The following is a 21,281-nucleotide window of genomic DNA, read 5'->3' on the forward strand; positions in this document are numbered from 1 at the left end:
CACTGAAAATTCCTGGTGTGTGTCTGAGCCCACTGAATGGCCGGGACACAGGCAGGCAGTCTTGGAACATAGGAGGAACATTACTTTCCACAAAGTCGTAGAGGGGAGGTCCCTTATCCAAGATATAATCTGCTGAACTCTCTCTGCCGGGAGGCGACACTCCTGTTCTTTTTTAATCCAATGATACCCAAATATATTCGATTTCCCTAGATTCAAAAGCCAGCCTAAGTTCATCAAGGAATACATGACTTTCTCTAGTTGGTTCTAGCAATGCTGGATTGAGATGTCGATCAAAAATCATCCAGGTATGGGACAATTAGGATATCTTGTTCCCTCAAGCATGCCATTACTTCGCCACCATCTTGGTGAAAACCTGTGGAGCCATGACTAGACTGAAAGGGAGGGCCATGAACCGATAGTGCTTTACTACCCTACTAGACCTTTTATCAGGACTGCTACCCTGAGGAATTTCTGATAGTCTCTGTGGATGGGGACAAGATAGTAGGCATCCTTTAGGTCCAGAATATTCATGAAACAGTCCAGAAACAGTATTTTACCAATGTTTTTATTGTCTCCATCTTGAAGGTTTGAACCTTCAATAACTTGTTCAGTTTCTTTAGATTTAGGATTGTCCTGAAAGTTCCATATGGCTTTTTCCTCAGGAACAGAGGGAAGTAGAATCCTTAGTCTTTTTCCCAGTAAGGGACCTCTTGAAGGACTGCTTTCCCTATCAGGCCAAGAACCTCCTGCTCTAAGGCTAGTTGCTCTTCGTTTGAAGATCTCTAGGGTGTCACTACAAAATTTGGTTGGGGAGATGAGTGGAACTGAAATTTTAGATCTGATTTTATTAGATCTAAGATCCAAGAGCTGTTAGATATTTTTTTCCCAGGCCGGGAGAAATAGAGATAACCTTCCCCCCACCTGGGGAAAACCCTCATTGGAATGTCTTCTTGGGGGGGGGTAGTTTGTTGAACAAGAACCCTTTGGTTTTCCCCTTTCTAGCCTCCAACGGATACATTTCCTATAAGTATTGGAGAGGCCAGGGAAGCGTTTATTATTCCCCGCTTTATCCAAAATATCATCAAGCATAGGCCCAAATAAGAATTTGCCCTCACAGGGAATGGAGCATAGTCTTGACTTTGTTTGGAGATCTCCTGGCCAACATTTAAGCCGGAGGGCTTAAATGCATTAGAAAAAAACTGCAGTTCTGGCTACCAGCCAGAGTCTGCTGATGTATCAGTCAAGAAAGCAGCTGCCCCCATCAGCACTGGGATGGAGTCTAGTATAGCGTCCCTAGATGTTTTCTTTCTCAGCTGTGATTCCAGCTGGCCTAGCCAAACCATCAGTGATCTGGCCATACAAGTGGCAGTTATTGCAGGTTTTAGTCCCCCTCCCCGGCGGCCTCCCATGAACCCTTCAGGAAGGTAACCGCTCTTTTGTCCATGGAATCCTTCAGTACTCCATATCCTAAAAGGGAAGGGAAAACTTTTTGGAAGCCTTAGCAATTGCCACGTCTAATTTTGGCGCCTTCTCCAAAAATGAACATGTCGGGTCATCAAACAGATACTTTCTCTTTGGGGATAAAAGGCCCCTTTCTCTGTTTTCTTTTCTCTCTGGGGTGGTGACTCAGAATGCAGAGTCTGCACCACATAGTGCTCCTGCTTTTTCATGACTGGGGGATGGTAAGACTGCCAGAGCTCTATCAGAAGCACTCCTAGTGCTTTCTGGCAGTAAATAAGCCATAGCACTTCCCCCTCCCCCCATCTCCGGGACACCTGCGGCTGATTCAGAATCTTATCACACCTAGACAGCCGCACGCCGTCCATAGGGACGCCCCCGGGGAGGGGTGTACGGAGAGCGGTATCCGGGACACTCACCGCGCCGGCGAGGACGTACGCAAGCGCAGACTGAACTTCCCAGGCATGCCTTGCAGCGCCGCGTGCGCACTGGAACCCCAAAATTTCATTGCACACGTTTTTTCCAGCGATGGTCCAGGCGGTGAGGATCTAATGAGGGAGCATACCAGAGCGCTGATCCATCATCTCTGCTGCCTGTCCTTGCATACCCTAGAGGCCCACTGACCCCAGCGGTGACACATCAGGACACCGCGCCAGCCACCGCTGCCTGAATAGGCCTGGCATTCCACGACGATTCTCTTTTGCCACTCAGGTATGCCTTCCTTTAGAGGTACGCCGACTAAGTCCCCTGTCAAGGACAGGAAACCAACTGATGCAGGAGATAGGTTTCGCCTTTTTATCTGTAGGTTTCCCGTCCTTGAGCGGCAGATCTCCTTTCTCCGTGGTGCAGTCATGGGGCAAGGAGAAAGCGAGTCTCAGCTAGAACAAAAGCTACTGGCACCTTGGAAACAGGGCTTTGGGGTCGGTTAGTCAAACCACCGACTCCTTAATTTCCCAGAGTTCTGACTCCACGACTCTGACTTCACAGCATTGGTCACTACTGAGCAAATACATAAAGTGCAGCACAGATTCATTTCAACTTAAAGCAGAGATCCTTAGATCAGGATTAGAACATACATTTATAGGACATTTCTTTACTTTCTTAAATTCTTCTGAAAAAATATTCAGCACGTGCTGCATCGAATTACTGTACCCAATGTATTATATATTTTACGAGTCGGTCAATTTTACACCAACTCCATCAAAATGGACCAACTCCAAAGCACTGCTTGGGAATGTTAGCAGCATATGGATTATAAAAAATGGTAATCAATGATCTAGCCCTACCGGTGGTGGTGCAGTACCACCCCAACATGCATTATTATTGCAATGCAGGGTGTGTCATGATCAGCACTCTGGCCGAGCATTCAGTCATCAATGGATCAACCTGGTGCGTCGGCTTCTTTGCCAGATCTCCGACGTGTCACATTGTCCAGCTTCTCATCCAAATGATCATATACAGATTAACCCCATTCTGACATTGGGAGTAACAGTACGCCCACGTCGGAATCCCTCCCCTTGATGTGGGCTCTAGTGCGGACTCGTAAAATCTAATATATAATTGCCAATCGGCTCTGTCACAGCTTCCGGCGATTGTGTCGCTATCCCACAATCCACCGCGGCTGGAAGCTGTGACAAAAACGGCACCACCATATTGGAACACCCAAGTTATTGGTATTCAGATATGGCGGCCGGGAATCAAATCCCCGCCGGCTGAGCCAATGAGCGTTGCCACGTGGGATTTAAATACCCCCCACCAAGCCGCACGGCTCCGCTCATCGACTGAGACTTGGCGGGGGATTCAAATCCTGCACGGCACCGCTCATTGGCTCAGCCGGCGAAGGATTACATACTTACCTGACTGGGAGGAACGTTGCCGCGGCGCTTCTCTTCTCACTGGAGACCGGGGCAGGAGTGCAGTGTCGGAATCGTGCATGCGCATGCATAGTGCTATCCGGCGCCATTTTACTGAAGACACATTTGCAGTGTGCCTTCAGCAATATGGCGCCGGACAGAGCGGTATGGGCATGTGCGTACTCCGGCGTCGCACTCCTCCCCCGGGAGAACGTGACAGCGCTGGAGCACAGGAAACAAAGGTGAGTATAAATTTTTTTTTTTCTTCTGAATGTGTGCAATTTAATAGGGGTGAGATGACCATACATAACAGGATAGTGGGGTGAGAGGTAGCATGCATACCAAGATAGGGGGTGAGGGGACAATGCACTGTTTTTTTCTGTATGTGTGCAGTTTAATAGGGGTGAGCGGACCATACATATCAGGATGGGGGGGGGGGGGGGAAGGGGTGTGAGGGGTCCATGTATATCAAGATAGGGGGGTGAGAGGGCCATGCATACCAAGATAGGGGGGTGGGAGGACCATGCATACATTCAAATCCCGCGCGGCACCGCTCATTGGCTCAGTCGGCGGGGGATTTAAATCCTGCGACGCTCAGCCATTGAGCAATGCCGCGCGGTTTTGGCGGGGGATTCAAATTCCACATGGCACAGCTCATTGGCTCAGCCGGCAGGGCGGGGGATTCAAATCCCCTGCCAAAGCCGCGCAGTACTGCTCATTGGCTGAGCCGCCCGCCGGCAGATGTTCATTTCACCGACCTCCCGATGCAATAGCGTCGGGCCTATTTCTAGTATATAATAAATTTGGATCAGTAGTACAATGCAGGATGTCCCATAAATGTCTGTTCTTATCCTGATCTAAGGATATAGGATTTTAGCTGAAATGAATCTGTGCTGCACTTTATGAACATCCTCAGTAGTGACCAGTGCTGTGGAGCCCGAGTCATAGAAATTGAGGAGTCTGAGGTTTGGCTTACAAACTCCACAGCCCTGAGAACAGCAAGAGACATGAAAAAAACACAACTGCTCAGGATCAGGACAGGGAATAAGAAATAAACATCAGAAATAAAGTGACCAATCCATTTAATACAGTTTGATAAATAGATCAAAGGTAGAAACTCATCAGCAAAATAGAAACTACAGCACATACCCGAACGTCGATTCCTCCAACAAAAACTGTGTTTGGCATTATTTTACCCTCAGGCAACACATAACCCTGGTTTGCTGCCTGATCCTCTTCAGGGGAACTTTGGCATGCGGATGAAGACTAAAAATAGAAAAAATAAATAAATAAATGTATGCACAAACTATTACTGCAATGATAAATATACCAATGATCACTATCCTATCTAATACATGGGAATTAGATGAGGGTTATTCTCATTCTCATTTAGTGACAGCCCAACTGCGTTTCTTCACCGATTAATTACTCCCTGCACAGAGGTGCCCCCAGCAACCTGTCTGTGCAAGGAACCGCAGAATAGCCCTGTTCCTGCAGGAGAATAGGGCTATGCTGCAGTTTTCTGCACAATCATGTGCATTTACACTAGCCAATCACTGAACAATTTCATAAGAACACTTGGTTTCCAGATATTTGGTCAGTGTAAACAAGCTGCTAATCACCCAATAAAAGAGCAAAATGATTGTTTGCCGGGTGAAAGGATTAAAAAAAGTATTTAGAAAAAAATCATTAAAACAGGATATGTGATGCTGAGAATAATGGCAGTATATGTGCTCAATTTATTACTGATCGTTCAGTGCATATTGAAAACGTGATTGGACTGTATGCAGCAGGGCTGTGGAGTCGGAGTCGTGGAGTCGGAGTTAGTTTTGGTTGGAGTTGGAGTCGGTAGAAATGTACCGACTCCAGCTTTAAAAAAATGTATTAATATTTCATAATTGAACTTTCATATGAATTTTATAAATGTTACTCAAATATATATGTTCTATCAAACTATGAACAACAGTGATAAGCAGTTCTGCTGGAGATAGAGACATTTCTTACTTCTTGTGTGTCACTGTTCTCCACTGCCCTTATCTAATCTTATACTTGGTTAACCTCATGCTGTCCCAGCCCCCCTACTTACAATGTATGAAACTGAAAGTGAAAATGTGTTGCAAATTCTTAGTAGTAAAGCTCCTCCTCTAGACTAGATCATACTAGATGTCTTCCAAGCATCTCACAGCTGCCTGCTACTCAGAAGAGGAAGACTGTAAGAAGTATTATCCTTTCAACAAACTTTACATCAGTTAACTGTGTACATGAGGAATAATAACAGTATTACTGACCACTATATCAGTTGTACGACCTGGCAATAATTTTGTACAATTGTTTTTAGGAAAAACAATTGTCATTTGGATTGTGAATGTAGAATTAAAAACCTGAGAATGTCAAAGAAGCATCACATTAAATCAGCTGTATTTGAACATTTCACCATCACTCAAGATAGAAAACATTATGTCTGTCAGTGTATGACAAATGATCCAGACGAAAACAAATGCTATGAAGCCAAGATGAGTGCATATTCAGGCAAAGATAAAAATGCTCCTACCAGAGCTTCTAATCTAAAGAGACATTTACAGCGCTTTCATCCAGAAGTACTGAAAGCAGTGGATGAGAAAGACTGCATCCAAACCAATGAACCAGTGCCCAGCTCTTCCAGCCAAACAAAGGAGCAGAGAACTTTGCAGCCATCAGTTGCAAGATATTTTGTCAGTGACAAAGTTACTGTGACAATGACAGTAGATACATTTAAAAAACAGATCATAGAGCTTTTGTTGTAAAGGATAGTGTGCCTATTTAATTATTTTCACGACCAGCTTTTGTGTGTCTGAATGGGGAAATGGCCCGCAAGCTTGGTGTTTCTCTGGAGAGAGAGAGTATTAGAAAATTAGTAATCGAAGAAGCTTTTAAACAAAAGGAAGAACTTAAAAAAACTCTCAAGGGACGCTTTCTGTTTCTTAAAATGGATGCCTGCACACGTCACAGAGTGAACTATTTTGCCATCAATGTCCGATTTGTTTGTGACAAAAATGAAATAGTTACCAAGACATTGGCAGTAAAAGACACCAAAGCTCATCACACCAGTGAGTTTCTCCAGGTCTTGGTGGAAAAGGTTCTGCAAGACTATGAACTTAAAGAGCAAGTTCTTTCTGTCGTAACTGACAATGCTTCAAATATGATAAGTACTATTAAGCTAATGAATGAGAGTAATGATGGTGACCAGCAGCTAGAAGAACATTCTGGGTCCACAGACACAGAAATGTTTGAAATAGAGGAACACAGTATTGTAACTGAGGAGCAAACTGAAGTTGCTTCAGATGAACAGCAACATGATAGTTTAGATGATCTTGTTGAAACTGTGTCAATATGTTCTTTCATTCATCACATGCGCTGTGTTGTGCATACGCTAGAGCTGGCTATGAGACAGTTTGCAAGAAGGACATGCTGCTGCACTGATTGGCAAGGTGAGAAAATTGGCTACTGTTGCCAGAACCCCTAAAGTTGACTCAATTTTGAAGAGACGTGCTGGGAAAGGGGCAATTATTGATCAAGCCACACGATGGGGCAGTACTTACTTAATGATTCAGCGCTTGGTTGAACTGAAAACCTTTCTTGTAGACATGGCTAACCCTCAACTGACGCTAAATGAAAGTCAGTGGAATCATGTGACTGAGCTGGAAAAATTGCTAGAGCACCCATTTACAGTGACTAAAAAATTACAAGCAGTGGACTTAACTCCAGGTATTTTCTTAAAGGAGTGGAAGAACCTGATGTTTCACCTGTCCCAAAGAGGAGGGTTAATTGCAAGTGGCATTGCTACATCAATGAAACGGAGAGAGGAGCTACTATTACAAAATAACATTCTTTTGGCAGCTGTTTATGTAGACCCAATGCATCGGATTCTTCTAGATGATCAACAGCTAAGTAAAGGAAAAGAAGCTCTGTTTGAAATAGCAGTAAGGATGAAAGGGTTGCAGAACAGTCAGGAGGAACAAGAAGAATTTGGTCGTCCTGCCATATCTTCACCCTCATCATCAACTGATGAAGAATTTAATTTCGAAAAATATTTGGATCACAAGGACCGTGCAAAGCGTTCCCGCATAGAAGAAGAGTCATCCCCATCAAGGAACACAGCCAGTACATTTCAGCAGAATTTTTCATGTGCACTAAAAGAAATTGAGAAATTTGACCGTTCATCAAAAATAACAGTGCAACAAGCGATTCCTCTGTATCCTGACATTGTCAGAGATGTTGCCCGAGTGGTTACTGCTTTGCCACCAACACAAGTTAGTGTAGAGAGGTTGTTCTCTGCTCTCAAAATAATTAGATCAGATTTGAGGGCATCCATGAAGGAGGATCTGACAGAGGCAATACTTTTTCTGAGGACAAATTTATAGATTTCTTCTTATTAACTGCATAAAAGTGTTTATTGCATATTTACTTACAGTTTAGAAAAGTTTCTAAAAGTTATTTGCTATATTCTAATTGTATTCTAATAAATGTAGTTTTTGCTCTAAGTGGTCTGATTACTTATATGATGGTGAGAAACTGAATAAACACGATGTTTAATATTTTACAACAGTAAATTTGTTGTTATGAATTGGCCATTTATGAAGGAGTCGCAGTCTGATAAAATCCAGGAGTCGGAGTCGCAACTGTGGCTTACCGACACCACAGCCCTGGTATGCAGGCCATTAAATTACACGGAAATGGCAAACATAGTCAATCAGAAATCATTTAATAGCTGCCATCGTACACTGTAAACGAGTGCTCAGAAGGGCACAAAATCACTGAATCAGAGGGATAGCCACAGGACAAAGGATCAGGTCACTACTTATAAATTCCACATTATAGTGATAAGTGGCATGCCATTCCCCTTTCAGCATTGTATAATACAGTGGGGCATGTAAGTTTGGGCACCCCTGGTCAAAATTATCATTATTGTGAACAGCTAGGCAAGTTGAAGATGAAATGATCTTTAAAAGGCATAAAGTTAGAGGACACATTTGCTTTGTATTTTAGGCAAAAGAGAATAAAAATTATATACCGTATATACTCGAGTATAAGCCGACCCGAGTATAAGCCGACCCCCCTAATTTTGCCACAAAAAACTGGGAAAACGTATTGACTCGAGTATAAGCCTAGGGCAGGGGCGTATCCGGGGGGGGGCAGCCGGGGCAGTTGCCCCGGGCGCAGCCAGCAGGGGGGCGCAGTCGGGCCGCCTAATGCAGCGGTCTGCAGTGTCTCCCCCCGGCGGCTGCGTTCTGCCGCCCCCCGTCCTGTGTGTCGGCTGTTCTCTGTGTCGGCTGTCAAGCTGACAGCCGACGCAGAGAAGGAGGCCGCGCCGGCACCCAGGCAGCAATTGTTGTACTTGAAAGCTCTGACCAGAGCGCCGGGTCAGAGCGACGTCAGCAGCGTGATCAGGTCATGTGATCACGCTGCTGACGTCACTCCCCGGCGCCCAGAGCGAACGCTGGTGGTAAGTGTGCTCCTCTGTGGAGCTGAAGAACCACCGAAGATGGGAGTTGTTCATGATTGGAGATGGGGGCTTAATGTGGGGATGAGGGTTAATGAGTGGGGGGATTAATGAGTAGAGGGTTAATGAGTGGGGATGGGGGTTAATGTGGAGATGGGGGTTAATGTGTGAGGGGTTAATAAGGGGAGATAGGGGTTAATGAGTGGAGGTGGGGGTTAATAGATGGGGGTTAATGAGTGGAGATGGGGGTTAATGAGTGGAGATGGGGGTTAATGAGTGGAGATGGGGGTTAATGAGTGGAGATGGGGGTTAATGAGTGGAGATGGGGGTTAATGAGTGGGGGGATTTGGGAGAAGGGACGGGGGTTATTGAGTGGGGATGGTGGATACTTAATGTGTGGGGGTATTTGGAGTGGGGATGGGGGGGTTATTGTGTGTGAGGGATTTGGAGTGGGGATGAGGGATTTAATGTGTGGGGGGATTTGGAGTGGGGATGGGGTACGTAATGTGTGTGGCGGATTGGGGATGGGGGATTTAATGTATGGGGAGATTTGAGGACACAATGAAGAATATGTATGTATGAGGGCATGTATGAGGAAACAGTATGGGGGATGGGTGCAGACAGTAAGGGGTGTGAACGGGTAAATGTATGTGGACACAGTATGAGTAGCGATGGGAAAAATGTATGTGGACACAATATGGGGAGTGAGGGTGATGGGATGTGTGCAGACAAAGTATGGGGAGTCAGGGGAATGTGTGAGCAGGCAGTATAGAGAGTGAGGGGGTAAATATATGAGGAGACAGTATGGTGAACAGGTGGGATGTTAGAGGAGAAAGTATGAGAAGGGAGGGGAACAGTGTGAGGAGACAGTATATCGCAGATATTTTTATTTAGGAGCATTATAATGACACTTCTATCTTTAAGGGGATCGTGTGAAGATTTGCTGCAGAAGACCGGAGAAGATGGAAGTCTGCAGAGACGAGATGGAGGAGAAAACTCATCATGGGGTCTGGACAAGAAGAAAAGAAGGAGGACGACTCCAGAGACGACGTCATCTATAAGGTACCTGGATGTAAATAATATTTGTGACACTGACTTATTCTCTTATTTTTATTTAAGTTAGGAGCATTAAAGGGGTTGTTCAGGTCGGTGATGAGTCTGCTGTCATTCTATGTGACTGCAGACTTCTGAATTCTCACAGTGCTCACTGAACGCTGTTAGGATTCTCTTGTGCCGGTAATATACATACGGTCACATGCTGACTAGACATGCGTGGCGTCACTCAATGAAAATGAACGGAGCGAGGCCGGACACGTCTAGTCAGAATGTGGCCAGAAGTATATAAATCACATACTTGTGCTGTGCTGACTGTACATCGGCAAAGGAGAATCCTAAAAGTGTGCAGTGCATTCGTTGTGAGAATTCAGAAGCTGCAATGTCAGGATTCAGCTCTGCAGGTTCCAGTGTAATCACATGGACACTTCACTCATATGCGATTTTCATACTTATGGTCCTGTGACAACGAGCTTCTCTTCCTGCTTCTCTCAGTTTTTTACTGAACATTGAGAGCATTAGGGAGAGCAGCCCGTGGGTACATGGCCAAGTGTGCAAGTCGCATATGTACTTGGGGGGGGGGGGGGGGGCCGAATCAAATTCTTGCCCCGGGTGCCAGAAAGCCTAGATACACCTCTGGTCTAGGGTGGAAAATGCAGCAGCTACTGGTAAATTTGAAAAATAAAAATAGATACAAGTAAAAGTAAAATTAATTGAGACATCAGGTTAAGGCTAAAGTGCACACGTAGATTTTCCTCCTGCGGATTTTTCTGCGCAGATTTGAAGAAATCCACAGGTCAAATAACCTGCATTTTTCCTGCGGATTTCTTCCTTTTTATTGCGGTTTTCCAGTGGCTTTTGTGCGGTTTTCCCACTGCGGATTTGGAGAATGGAGCAGGTGGAAAACCGCACAAAAGTGACATGTTGCATTTTTTGTACAGCACAAAAACTGCGCAGAAAAAACCACAGCGTCTGCACAGCGGTTTTTTTTTCATTGATTTACATTGTACTGTAAATCACTTTGCGGATCTGCAACGTTTCTGCGCGGTAAAATCTGCTACGGATCCGCAGGAAAAATGCATCGTGTGCACATGGCCTAAATGTTTTTGAATATCCATATTGAATCTGGAGCCCCATATAATGCTCCATACAGTTCATGATGGGCCCCATAAGATGCTCCATACAAAATACAGCCCATATAATGCTGCACAAAGGTTAATAAAAACCCCATAAGATGCTCCATAGAATAATATGCCCCATATGCTGCTCCATAAAGGTTATGGCCACATAAGATCTTCCATAGAGTATGCCCCATATAATGTTCCATAGAATAGGCCCCATATGCTGCCCCCATAAGATGCTCCATAGATTATGACCCCATATGCTGCCCCCATAAGATGCTCCTTAGATTACTGCCCCATAAGATGCTCCATAGATTATGCAACAATATGCTGCATTTAAAAATATAAAAATGACACTCACCTCTCCGTCGCTGGGGGCCAGGTGCCGATGTCACTGCTGGCACCTGAGATATTCACCTGTCCCCCGATCCATCGCTGGCCCTCCGCTGTCTGAACATCACTGACAGATGCGGTGCCAGACAGCAGCAAGCAGCGATGGACCCTGGACTGGTGAGTGTCATTATACTTACCAGTCCTGGCGCGGTCTCTGCAGCCCCCAGCTTCTCCGCAATCTCCCTTCCTGCCTTCAGCGGTCACATGGCACCGATAATTAAACTCATGAATATGCGGATATTAATAAGTGTAATGAGCAGTACCATTTGACTGCTGAAGGGAGATCGCGGAGAAGCTGGGGGCTGCAGAGACCGTGCCAGGGCGGGTAAGTATGACCTGACACCCCCGCCCCCCCTTCCGACCCCCTGGTGTATATGACTCGAATATAAGCCGAGGGGGACTTTCAGCCCAAAAAAATGGGCTAAAAATCTCGGCTTATATTCGCGTATATACTGTATTATAAGACACTATACATAATATAAATATCTCATCAAAATTCACAATAGATTACCTCAAAAGGTGCAAGCTGAAGAGATTACAATGGTCCTCACTCTCCCCTAATCTGACCATTGAAAATATGGCTAGACCTCAAAATGGTAGTGCATGCAAGATGACCCAGGAATCTCACAAAATTGGAAGAATTTTTCAAGGAAGAATGGATGAAAAGCCCTCAAACAAGAATTGAAAGACTCTTTGCTGGCTGTGATACTTTCAAAAGGGGGTGCTATCTCTATATATAAAAGTGAATGTATGTATGTATCACCAACCAATCACGAAGCATCTTTCATTTTACCAGAGCTGTTCAAAAGAAGCTGAGCTGTGACTGGTTGCTGTGAGCAAGTTTTCCTTGCAACCAATCACTAAGCATTTCTCATTTCACCAGAGATGGTTAAAAGTAGCTGAGCTGTGATTGAGCAGGTTTTCCCACTTAACACCTCAGCAGACACTGACATGGTGGGAGAAATCTAGCATCTTCAGGAACATAAGCTCTCAGACATTGTCTGCCCCCTTGAAAGGAGCAGAGAGCACATGACAAAAATGAATCCCCCCCTCCCTGCCAATATCCCCATCACACATCCTCTACCCCGTAGGCACATCTTCCCTCTTAAAAGGATCATTGGTATGGAAGTCAGAGCAAATCCATCCAGGGCTTTGGTTTTGACCCCAGGCCTTTCTTAAAGGGATCCCTGGTATGGAAGTTAGGACTGTTCCACTCAGTGGTTGTACTCCCAGTCTCTCTTAAAGGGATCTCCTGTATGGAAGTTAGGGCAAATCCCTCAACGCTCTGATTCTGACCCCAGGGTTCTATTAAAGGGATCATTGGCATGCAAGTCACAGCAATTCCACTCAGTGCTCTAGTTCTGATCCCAGTCTCTCTTAAAGAGATCCCCGGTACGGAAGTGAGGGCAAATCCACTCTGCACTTTGGTACTGACCCCAGGCCTCTCAAAGGGATCTCCGGTATGGAAGTTAGGGTAAATCCTTCAGCGCTCTGATTCTCACCCCAGGCTTCTATTAAAGGGATCATTGGTATGGAAGTCAGGACAAATCCACTCAGCGCTCTGGTTCTGACCCCAGTCTGACGGGATGATGTGGGATATTAGGGGTAGTAGTCCGGTGGCTCTGGCTGATGGGATGATGTGGGATATTAGGGGTAGTAGTTATATATACTAGCTGAAGAGCCCGGCGCTGTCCGGGCATAGTAATCGACTGTGGTTATAGCAAATTATAATTATCCTCCATCCCATAGTCCCGTGCCCATATACCCATCATACATATCCACGATCCCATAGGCCCGTGCCCATATACCCATCATACATATCCTCCATCCCATAGTCCCATGCCCATATACCCATCATACATATTCTCCATCCCACAGTCCCATGCCCATATACCCATCATACATATTCTCCATCCCACAGTCCCATGCCCATATACCCATCATACATATTCGTCATCCCACAGTCCCATGCCCATATACCCATCATACATATTCGTCATCCCATAGTCCCGTGCCCATATACCCATCACACATCCTCCATCCCATAGGCCCGTGCCCATATACCCATCATACATATCCTCCATCCCATAGGCCCGTGCCCATACACCCATCATACATATCCTCCATTGCATAGGCCCGTGCCCATATACCCATCATACATCCCATAGGCCCGTGCCCATATACCCATCATACATATCCTCCATCCCATAGTAGAGTGCCCATATACCCATCACACATCCTCCATCCCATAGTCCCGTGCCCATATACCCATCATACACATCCTCCATCCCATAGTCATGTGCCCATATACCCGTCATACATATCCTCTATCCCATTGTCCAGTGCCCATATACCCATCACACATCCTCCATCCCATAGTCCCGTGCCCATATACCCGTCATACATATCCTCCATTCCATAGTCCAGTGCCCATATACCCATCACACATCCTCCATTCCATAGTTAACCATTATGACATCATGAGGGGCAGGGCTTGATACGCACACACTGTTTCCCCATTATGTAGATAGGGGCATTATGACATCATGAGGGGCGGGGCTTGACGCACACACACTTTTCCCCATTATGCAGATAGGGGCAAAATTGTTTGGTGAATTGGAACGCGCGGGGTTGAAATTTCGCCTCACAACATAGCTTAGGACGCTCTCGGGGTCCAGACGTGTGACTGTGCCAAAATTCTGTGGCTGTAGCTGCGACGGTGCGGATGCCTATCCCGGACATACACACACACACGTACATACACACATTGAGCTTTATATATTAGATATATATACTAGCTGAAGAGCCCGGCGCTGCCCAGGCATTGTAACCAGCTGTGGTTAGTTATAACAAATTATAATTATCCTCCATCCCATAGTCCCGTGCCCATATACCCATCCTCCATCCCATAGGCCCGTGCTCATATACCCATCATAGATATCCTCCATCCCATAGTCGAGTGCCCATATACCCATCATACTTATCCGCCATCCCATAGTCCCGTGCCCATATACCAGTCATACATATCCTCCATGCCATAGTCCCGTGCCCATATACCCGTCATACATATCCTCCATCCCATAGTCCAGTGCCCATATACCCGTCATACATATCCTCCATTCAATAGTCCAGTGCCCATATACCCGTCACACATCCTCCATCCCATAGTCCCGTGCCCATATACCCATCATAGATATCCTCCATCCCATAGTCGAGTGCCCATATACCCATCACACATCCTCCATCCCAGTCCCATATACCCATCATACATATTCACCATCCCATAGTCGAGTGCCCATATACCCATCATACTTATCTGCCACCCCATAGTCCCGTGCCCATATACCGGTCATACATATCCTCCATGCCATAGTCCCGTGCCCATATACCCGTCATACATATCCTCCATCCCATAGTCCAGTGCCCATATACCCGTCATACATATCCTCCATCCCATAGTCCAGTGCCCATATACCCGTCACACATCCTCCATCCCATAGTCCCGTGCCCATATACCCATCATAGATATCCTCCATCCCATAGTCGAATGCCCATATACCCATCACACATCCTCCATCCCAGTCCCATATACCCATCATACATATTCGCCATCCCATAGTCGAGTGCCCATATACCAATCATACTTATCCGCCATCCCATAGTCCCGTGCCCATATACCGGTCATACATATCATCCATCCCATAGTCCCGTGCCCATATACCCGTCATACATATCCTCCCATAGTCAACCATTATGACATCATAATGAGCGGCGGGGCTTGCAACCTATGACGACATCAGCGACGCCATGGCAACCATTGTGACATCATGAGGGGCGGGGTTTGATACGCAGTTTCCCCAGTATGTAGATAGGGGCATTATGACATCATAATGAGGGGCGGGGCTTGACGTGCACACACTTTTTCCCCATTATGTAGATAGGGGCAAAATTGTTTGGTGAACTGGAACGCGTGGGGTTAAAATTTCGCCTCACAACATAGCTTAGGATGCTCTCGGGGTCCAGACGTGTGACTGTGCCAAATTTTGTGGCTGTAGCTGCGATGGTGCGGATGCCTATCCCGGACATACACACACTATAAGCTTTATACACTCACTGGCCACTTTATTAGGTACACCTGTCCAACTGTGTGTTAAGACTTAATTTCTAATCAGCCAATCACATGGCGGCAACTCAGTGCATTTAGGCATGTAGACATGGTCAAGACAATCTCCTGCAGTTCAAACCGAGCATCAGTATGGGGAAGAAAGGTGATTTGAGTGCCTTTGAACGTGGCATGATTGTTGGTGCCAGAAGGGCTGGTCTGAGAATTTCAGAAACTGCTGATCTACTGGGATTTTCACGCACAACCATCTCTAGGGTTTACAGAGAATGGTCCGAAAAAGAAAAAAAATCCAGTGAGCGGCAGTTCTGTGGCCGGAAATGCCATGTTGATGCCACAGGTCAGAGGAGAATGGGCAGACTGGTTCGAGCTGATAGAAAGGCAACAGTGACTCAAATTGCCACCCGTTACAACCAAGGTAGGCAGAAGAGCATCTCTGAATGCACAGTGCGTCGAACTTTGAGGCAGATGGGCTACAGCAGCAGAAGACCACACTGGGTACCACTCCTCTCAGCTAAGAACAGGAAACTGAGGCTACAATTTGCACAAGCTCATCGAAATTGGACAGTAGAAGATTGGAAAAACGTTGCCTGGTCTGATGAGTCTCGATTTCTGCTGCGACATTCGGATGGTAGGGTCAGAATTTGGCGTAAACAACATGAAAGCATGGATCCATCCTGCCTTGTATCAACGGTTCAGGCTGGTGGTGGTGGTGTCATGGTGTGGGGAATTTTTTCTGGGCACTCTTTGGGCCCCTTGGTACCAATTGAGCATCGTTGCAACGCCACAGCCTACCTGAGTATTGTTGCTGACCATGTCCATCCCTTTATGACCACAATGTACCCAACATCTGATGGCTACTTTCAGCAGGATAATGCGCCATGTCATAAAGCTCGAATCATCTCAGATTGGTTTCTTGAACATGACAATGAGTTTACTGTACTCAAATGGCCTCCTCAGTCACCAGATCTCAATCCAATAGAGCATCTTTGGGATGTGGTGGAACGGGAGATTCGCATCAGGGATGTGCAGCCGACAAATCTGCGCCAACTGTGTGATGCCATCATGTCAATATGGTCCAAAATCTCTGAGGAATGCTTCCAGCACCTTGTTGAATCTCTGCCACGAAGAATTGAGGCAGTTCTGAAGGCAAAAGGGGGTCCAACCCCTTACTAGCATGGTGTACCTAATAAAGTGGCCAGTGAGTGTATATTAGATATATACATATTTTTTTTTTTAAAGGGAACCTGTCCCCCCCACCCCCAGGGCGTTTTTAAGTAAAAAAAAGCCACCTTCAGCAGCACTAAGGCTGCACTCTGTGAAGGTGGCTCTTCTGCTTCTGACCCCTAGTAACACCGAAATATTGATTTTTATAACTAGGTCTCCATACCTGTATTGCGTCCCGTAGGTATGGTGTATCCCCCTGTATCAGCCGCCTCCCAGCCGTCCATAATGCCCGTCTTGCGTCTGGGCGCCGCCTCCAAGCCATCCATCATGCCCATCTTGTGTCTGGGCGCCGCCACCCATCCGTCCATCATGCCTGTCTTGCGTATGGGCGCCGCCTCCCATCTGTCCATCATACCCATGCGCCGCCGCCTCCTCCTGTGTTGTATGCCGGCACCTGCGCTGTGACAACAGTTCTCAGGCATGCACAGTGCGCGCTGCCCGGGAACTGACATCAGGCCATCAAGCCTGCGTGTTTTGGAGTCCCCCAATACCCAGCCCCACAGTGTGAATACTTCATAACATACTGTGGGGCTGGATAAGGGGACTCCAAAACACGCAGGCTTGATGGCCTTATGTCAGTTCCCAGGCAGCGCGCACTGCGCATGCCCGAGAACTGCTATCACAGTGCAGGTGCCGGCGGCACACAGGGGCATGATGGATGGATGGGAGGCGGCGCACAGACGCAAGACAAGGGCATGGTGGACGGATTGGAGGCGACGCCCAGACGCAAGACAGGCGCATGATCGACGGCTTGGGAGGCGGCTGATACAGGGGGACACACCATACCTATGGGTCGCAATGCAGGTATGGGGACCTAGTTATAGAAGTCATTACTTCGGCGTTACTAGGGGTCAGAAACAGAAGAGCCACCTTCACAGAGTGCAGCCATAGTGCTCCTAAGGTGGCTTTTACTTAAAAATGCCCGGGGGGGTGACAGGTTCCCTATAAGAGGTGAAAAAAAAAGTGTGGCAATTAGTGAAGAGCGAGTATAGATCAGGCGAGCTCTGAGATTTAGATTTCATCGCCTCAGCTGCATGATTTCTGGCTGCTAGACAGCCTGAATACACATGGGCATTCCCTCACAAACAGGCAACATGTATTCAGCCTGTCCAGCAGCCACAAATCATGCAGCTGCATTGACAGAAACTAAATCTCCGTGCACGCCAAAATGCTCAGAGGTCACCTGAGCAACGAGTATACTCACTCATCACTTAGTGGCAATTTGTAAGACACTTTTTTTTGCCAGTCACCATTTTCCAAGACACGTCACATTTTCATGTTTCAGAAATGGGGCTAGGTGAAAGCTTATTTTTTTTGCATGCTGTGCTAATGCATTTACTGATAACTTTTTGGGTAGATACAATGTTTTGATCGCTTCGTATTGTATTTTCTTGCAATGTTGTGGTAGGCAAAAAATGTAATTGTCAATCGCTTTTGTTTTCTCGTTTACTGATAAAATTAGTTTATTTTATATTTTGATCAGATTTTTCTGAACATAGCAATACCAAATATGTCCCCTTTGAAGCTTCGATCAGACGAGCGCTTATACAGTGAGCTGCTCTGCTATATATACCAAGAATCACAATCTCTTAAGAACGCCAGCCATGGGTCAGCATTCACAAGATCATCATAACGACAGGCACAAGGGTCATCAGCAGATTCCTGTGTGGAACGACGCACACCACTGCCGGCCGTGTGTTAAATGCCGCTTTATGAGATTGACAGTGGCATCTAACAGCTGCAGTCGAAGCTCCAATTCACCGGTGACTGTTAAGGGCATGTCACACTGAGATATCGCTAGCAATATCGCTATAACTTGTGACGTTATAGCGATATTGCTAGTGATATCGCTGTGTGTGATACTTACCTACAACCCGTTCCCCCGCTGCTTATCGCTGATTGCGCGAGAACGTCCTGGACTGTTTCTCGTCGTCAGTTTCCTGCTGTGACGACGAGCGACGTGTGGAGCCGGGAGGGAGGACGCAGGATCGCCTGGTGTGACAGGTAAGTAGCGACCCCTGCGATGTCGCTAGTGAGATCTGCCTGTGTGGCAGCTCACTAGCGATGCACCAGCGATCCTGACTGCGTCATATCGCTGGTGCATCGCTAAGTGTGACAGTACCTTTAGAGGCAAGTGACATCTGATTAAATAAACAGTGTGCAGGCCTGTGTCAAAGGCAGGGACACGACAATGTACAAGTACATCAAAGGTCATGAAGAGGTTAAAGAACTGAACCGCTGCACAGAATAAAATATGGAGTCCTGCCTAATAAATTGTGGGGCATTTTACAACTCACAGATTACTTCCTAATAAATCGTGCGGCATTGCACAACTCCTAGATTACATAATTCACTATGGGTCTGTTTACACAGACTGACAGGCAGCACAGAATGGCTGCGGAATCCAAGTACAGGAGCTCGGTGCATCATGGTGGGGCCAAACATTTATATATGCACCCTCCCACCTGCTTGTTTTCCATCTATCTCCATCCTTCTCTGCCTCCATGAAGCCAGAGCTGTCAAATATAGAGGGTGGACATGGAGGGAAAACAAGCAGGTGGGAAGGCGTATACCAGCGTTTCCCAAACTCCAGTCCTCGCGGACCCCAACAGGTCATCTTTTCAGGATTTCCTTAGTATTTCACAGGTGATGGAAGTATCATCAAGGCATCAGGAATTCTCTCACATGTGTAACACTATGGAAATCCTGAAAACATGAACTGTTGGGGTCTGCGAGGACTGGAGTTTGGAAACCACTGGTGTATACAAATAAGGCCTGTTTCACACTTCCGTTTTTGACCATCAGTCAAAATCCGCCGTTTTTGCAAAAAAACGGATCCACCATTTTTTTTGCGGATCCGTTTTTTTCCCCATTGATTTGCATTACCGGCAGATCTTGACGGATGGCCATCCGTTGGATCCGTTTTTTTGCGATTCCGTCAATTTTTTTGCATCCGCCGAGACGCCTGGACGGACCATGTAACTTTTTTTGTGCTGCATGATCCGCATTTTTCTAGTGCGCATGCCCGGAGGATTGAAGTCAGGCAGAAATTTAACCCTGAAATCATTTCTGGCTAACAGAAAAAAATCTCTCTCCCCCCCCGGGCAGCGGTTCCTTTAAAATTCTTCATTTGACGGATCCGTCAAAAAAACCGGTCCGGTGGCATCCGTTCACATCAGTTAACAGCAGATCCGCTTTCCGCCATTTTGGCGGATTTTAACTGACACAAAAAAACTGATGTGTGAAACACGCCTAAGGCCCCCGCTGTGAAGCACCAAACACCTGTTCTTAGTTTGAGCAGTCATCCTGTGCGGACCCTAAACCTTTACAGATTCAGGCTGAAGGAAACACATTGCTCTGTGGTAAAGCGCTCAGCCTGCAGAGGCTGCCATTGTTCTCAGCAGCACAATGTTTACACAGGGCGAGGTGCTGCCGAGAAGACGCATCTGTTGGCTACATACAGGTTCGTTTTGCTCGTTCATATAACGCCTGTTCCCTTATCAGCCATTCCCCCGGGTATAGCCCCTGTAGCCGAGTTACCACCTGCCTGTGCGAGCAGTGTGCAGACACCGGACCTGACACATCCCCGGCTCACACACAAGGCCGGGGCCTGGCTGCCGCCCATGTAACCGCTCCTGCCACAGCATGGCGCGGCCAGTGTGTGTGTGACGCCCAGCAGAAGTGACAGGAATACGGCAGACATAAGCGTATGGCGGCATTGTACGGGACCCCGAGCGGCCATACTCACCATCCTGTCAACTCACAACACGAACACGTAAAAACAATAAAATCAGGAACTCGCCGCCAACTAGTGAGCGCGGCGTTGGGCGTGTCCTATTTATAGCCTTCCCCGGAGCAGCGCATTCGAGCCATGGGGGGAGGAGGAGGAGGGGCACATAACTACGTGGCAGTTACGCTTGGAAAGCAGGGAGCCGAGGCCTGCGAACGGTTTACTTCATTTGAAACGAAATACAAGGTGAGCAGCGCTGCCATTACTGGTGCGTGAAACCCTTCTCCCCCCCCTATGGGATGCGCCATGTGATAAGATCGCGCAGTTATTTCTGTGTCCCTGCGCCAGAGGTGATTGTTGTAAAATAGTCCATCTGTGAGAAATAGGTATCAAGGCGCGCAGGAAAGTGGCGCGTAGTTAGTTGCAGGGCAGTGTAGGCCGCAGCGTGTCACTGTGTGGGCTCACCTGCACGGTGCAGGCCTCTGTGCACAGCGCGGCTCACCGTGTCACAGGCGGGGAGATACACGTCTGTAGTGAGCACCAGGGAAATAACAGGCCTTATAACCAGGGTCAAAAAGAATGCTGGGAGTCATTTATTGGGGTTCTGGAATAAAAAAAAAAAAAAAAAAAATCTAAAGGAGGAAGTGATTAAAAACATTGGTAAATCCTCTCCCGCTGGGCTGTGTTGCAGCAGAGATGTGACCGCTGCAGCCGATCACTATTTGGTTCTGGTGATGAGTACACCACATGAGCTCAGAGGACAGCGATTGGCTGCAGGGCTGATCTGCACCAACCACTTCTCTCCTGATTTTACCAGCGGGAGTTTGAGCTGCAGCAGATTGCTTCC

At 46.8% G+C, this 21,281-nt stretch overlaps 1 protein-coding gene across 4 annotated transcripts in view; it reads right to left on the bottom strand.

The window, feature by feature from the left end:
* The window catches only part of DAZL (deleted in azoospermia like), a 178,075-nt gene extending 157,423 nt beyond the window's left edge, over nt 1-20,652 (bottom strand). Inside the window, exons 1-2 of one of the 4 annotated variants that reach the window (XR_012221256.1) lie at nt 20,453-20,650; nt 4,461-4,577 (exon numbers count right to left, since the gene is read on the bottom strand). Coding sequence is in view for 3 of the 4 variants with exons in the window: in XM_073550734.1 (XP_073406835.1) it covers nt 4,461-4,577; nt 20,453-20,455 (120 nt within the window). In the remaining variant the exon portion in view is untranslated. Of the gene's footprint in view, nt 1-4,460; nt 4,578-20,452 lie in introns of all 4 variants that reach the window. The other 3 variants (XM_073550734.1, XM_073550733.1, XM_073550732.1) reach the window with 3 other exon arrangements.
* Nucleotides 20,653-21,281: the final 629 nt, after the last annotated feature.

Source organism: Dendrobates tinctorius, unplaced genomic scaffold, assembly GCF_039654945.1.
Source record: "Dendrobates tinctorius isolate UK_male_01 unplaced genomic scaffold, ASM3965494v1 ptg000167l, whole genome shotgun sequence".
Lineage (NCBI taxonomy): Eukaryota > Metazoa > Chordata > Amphibia > Anura > Dendrobatidae > Dendrobates > Dendrobates tinctorius.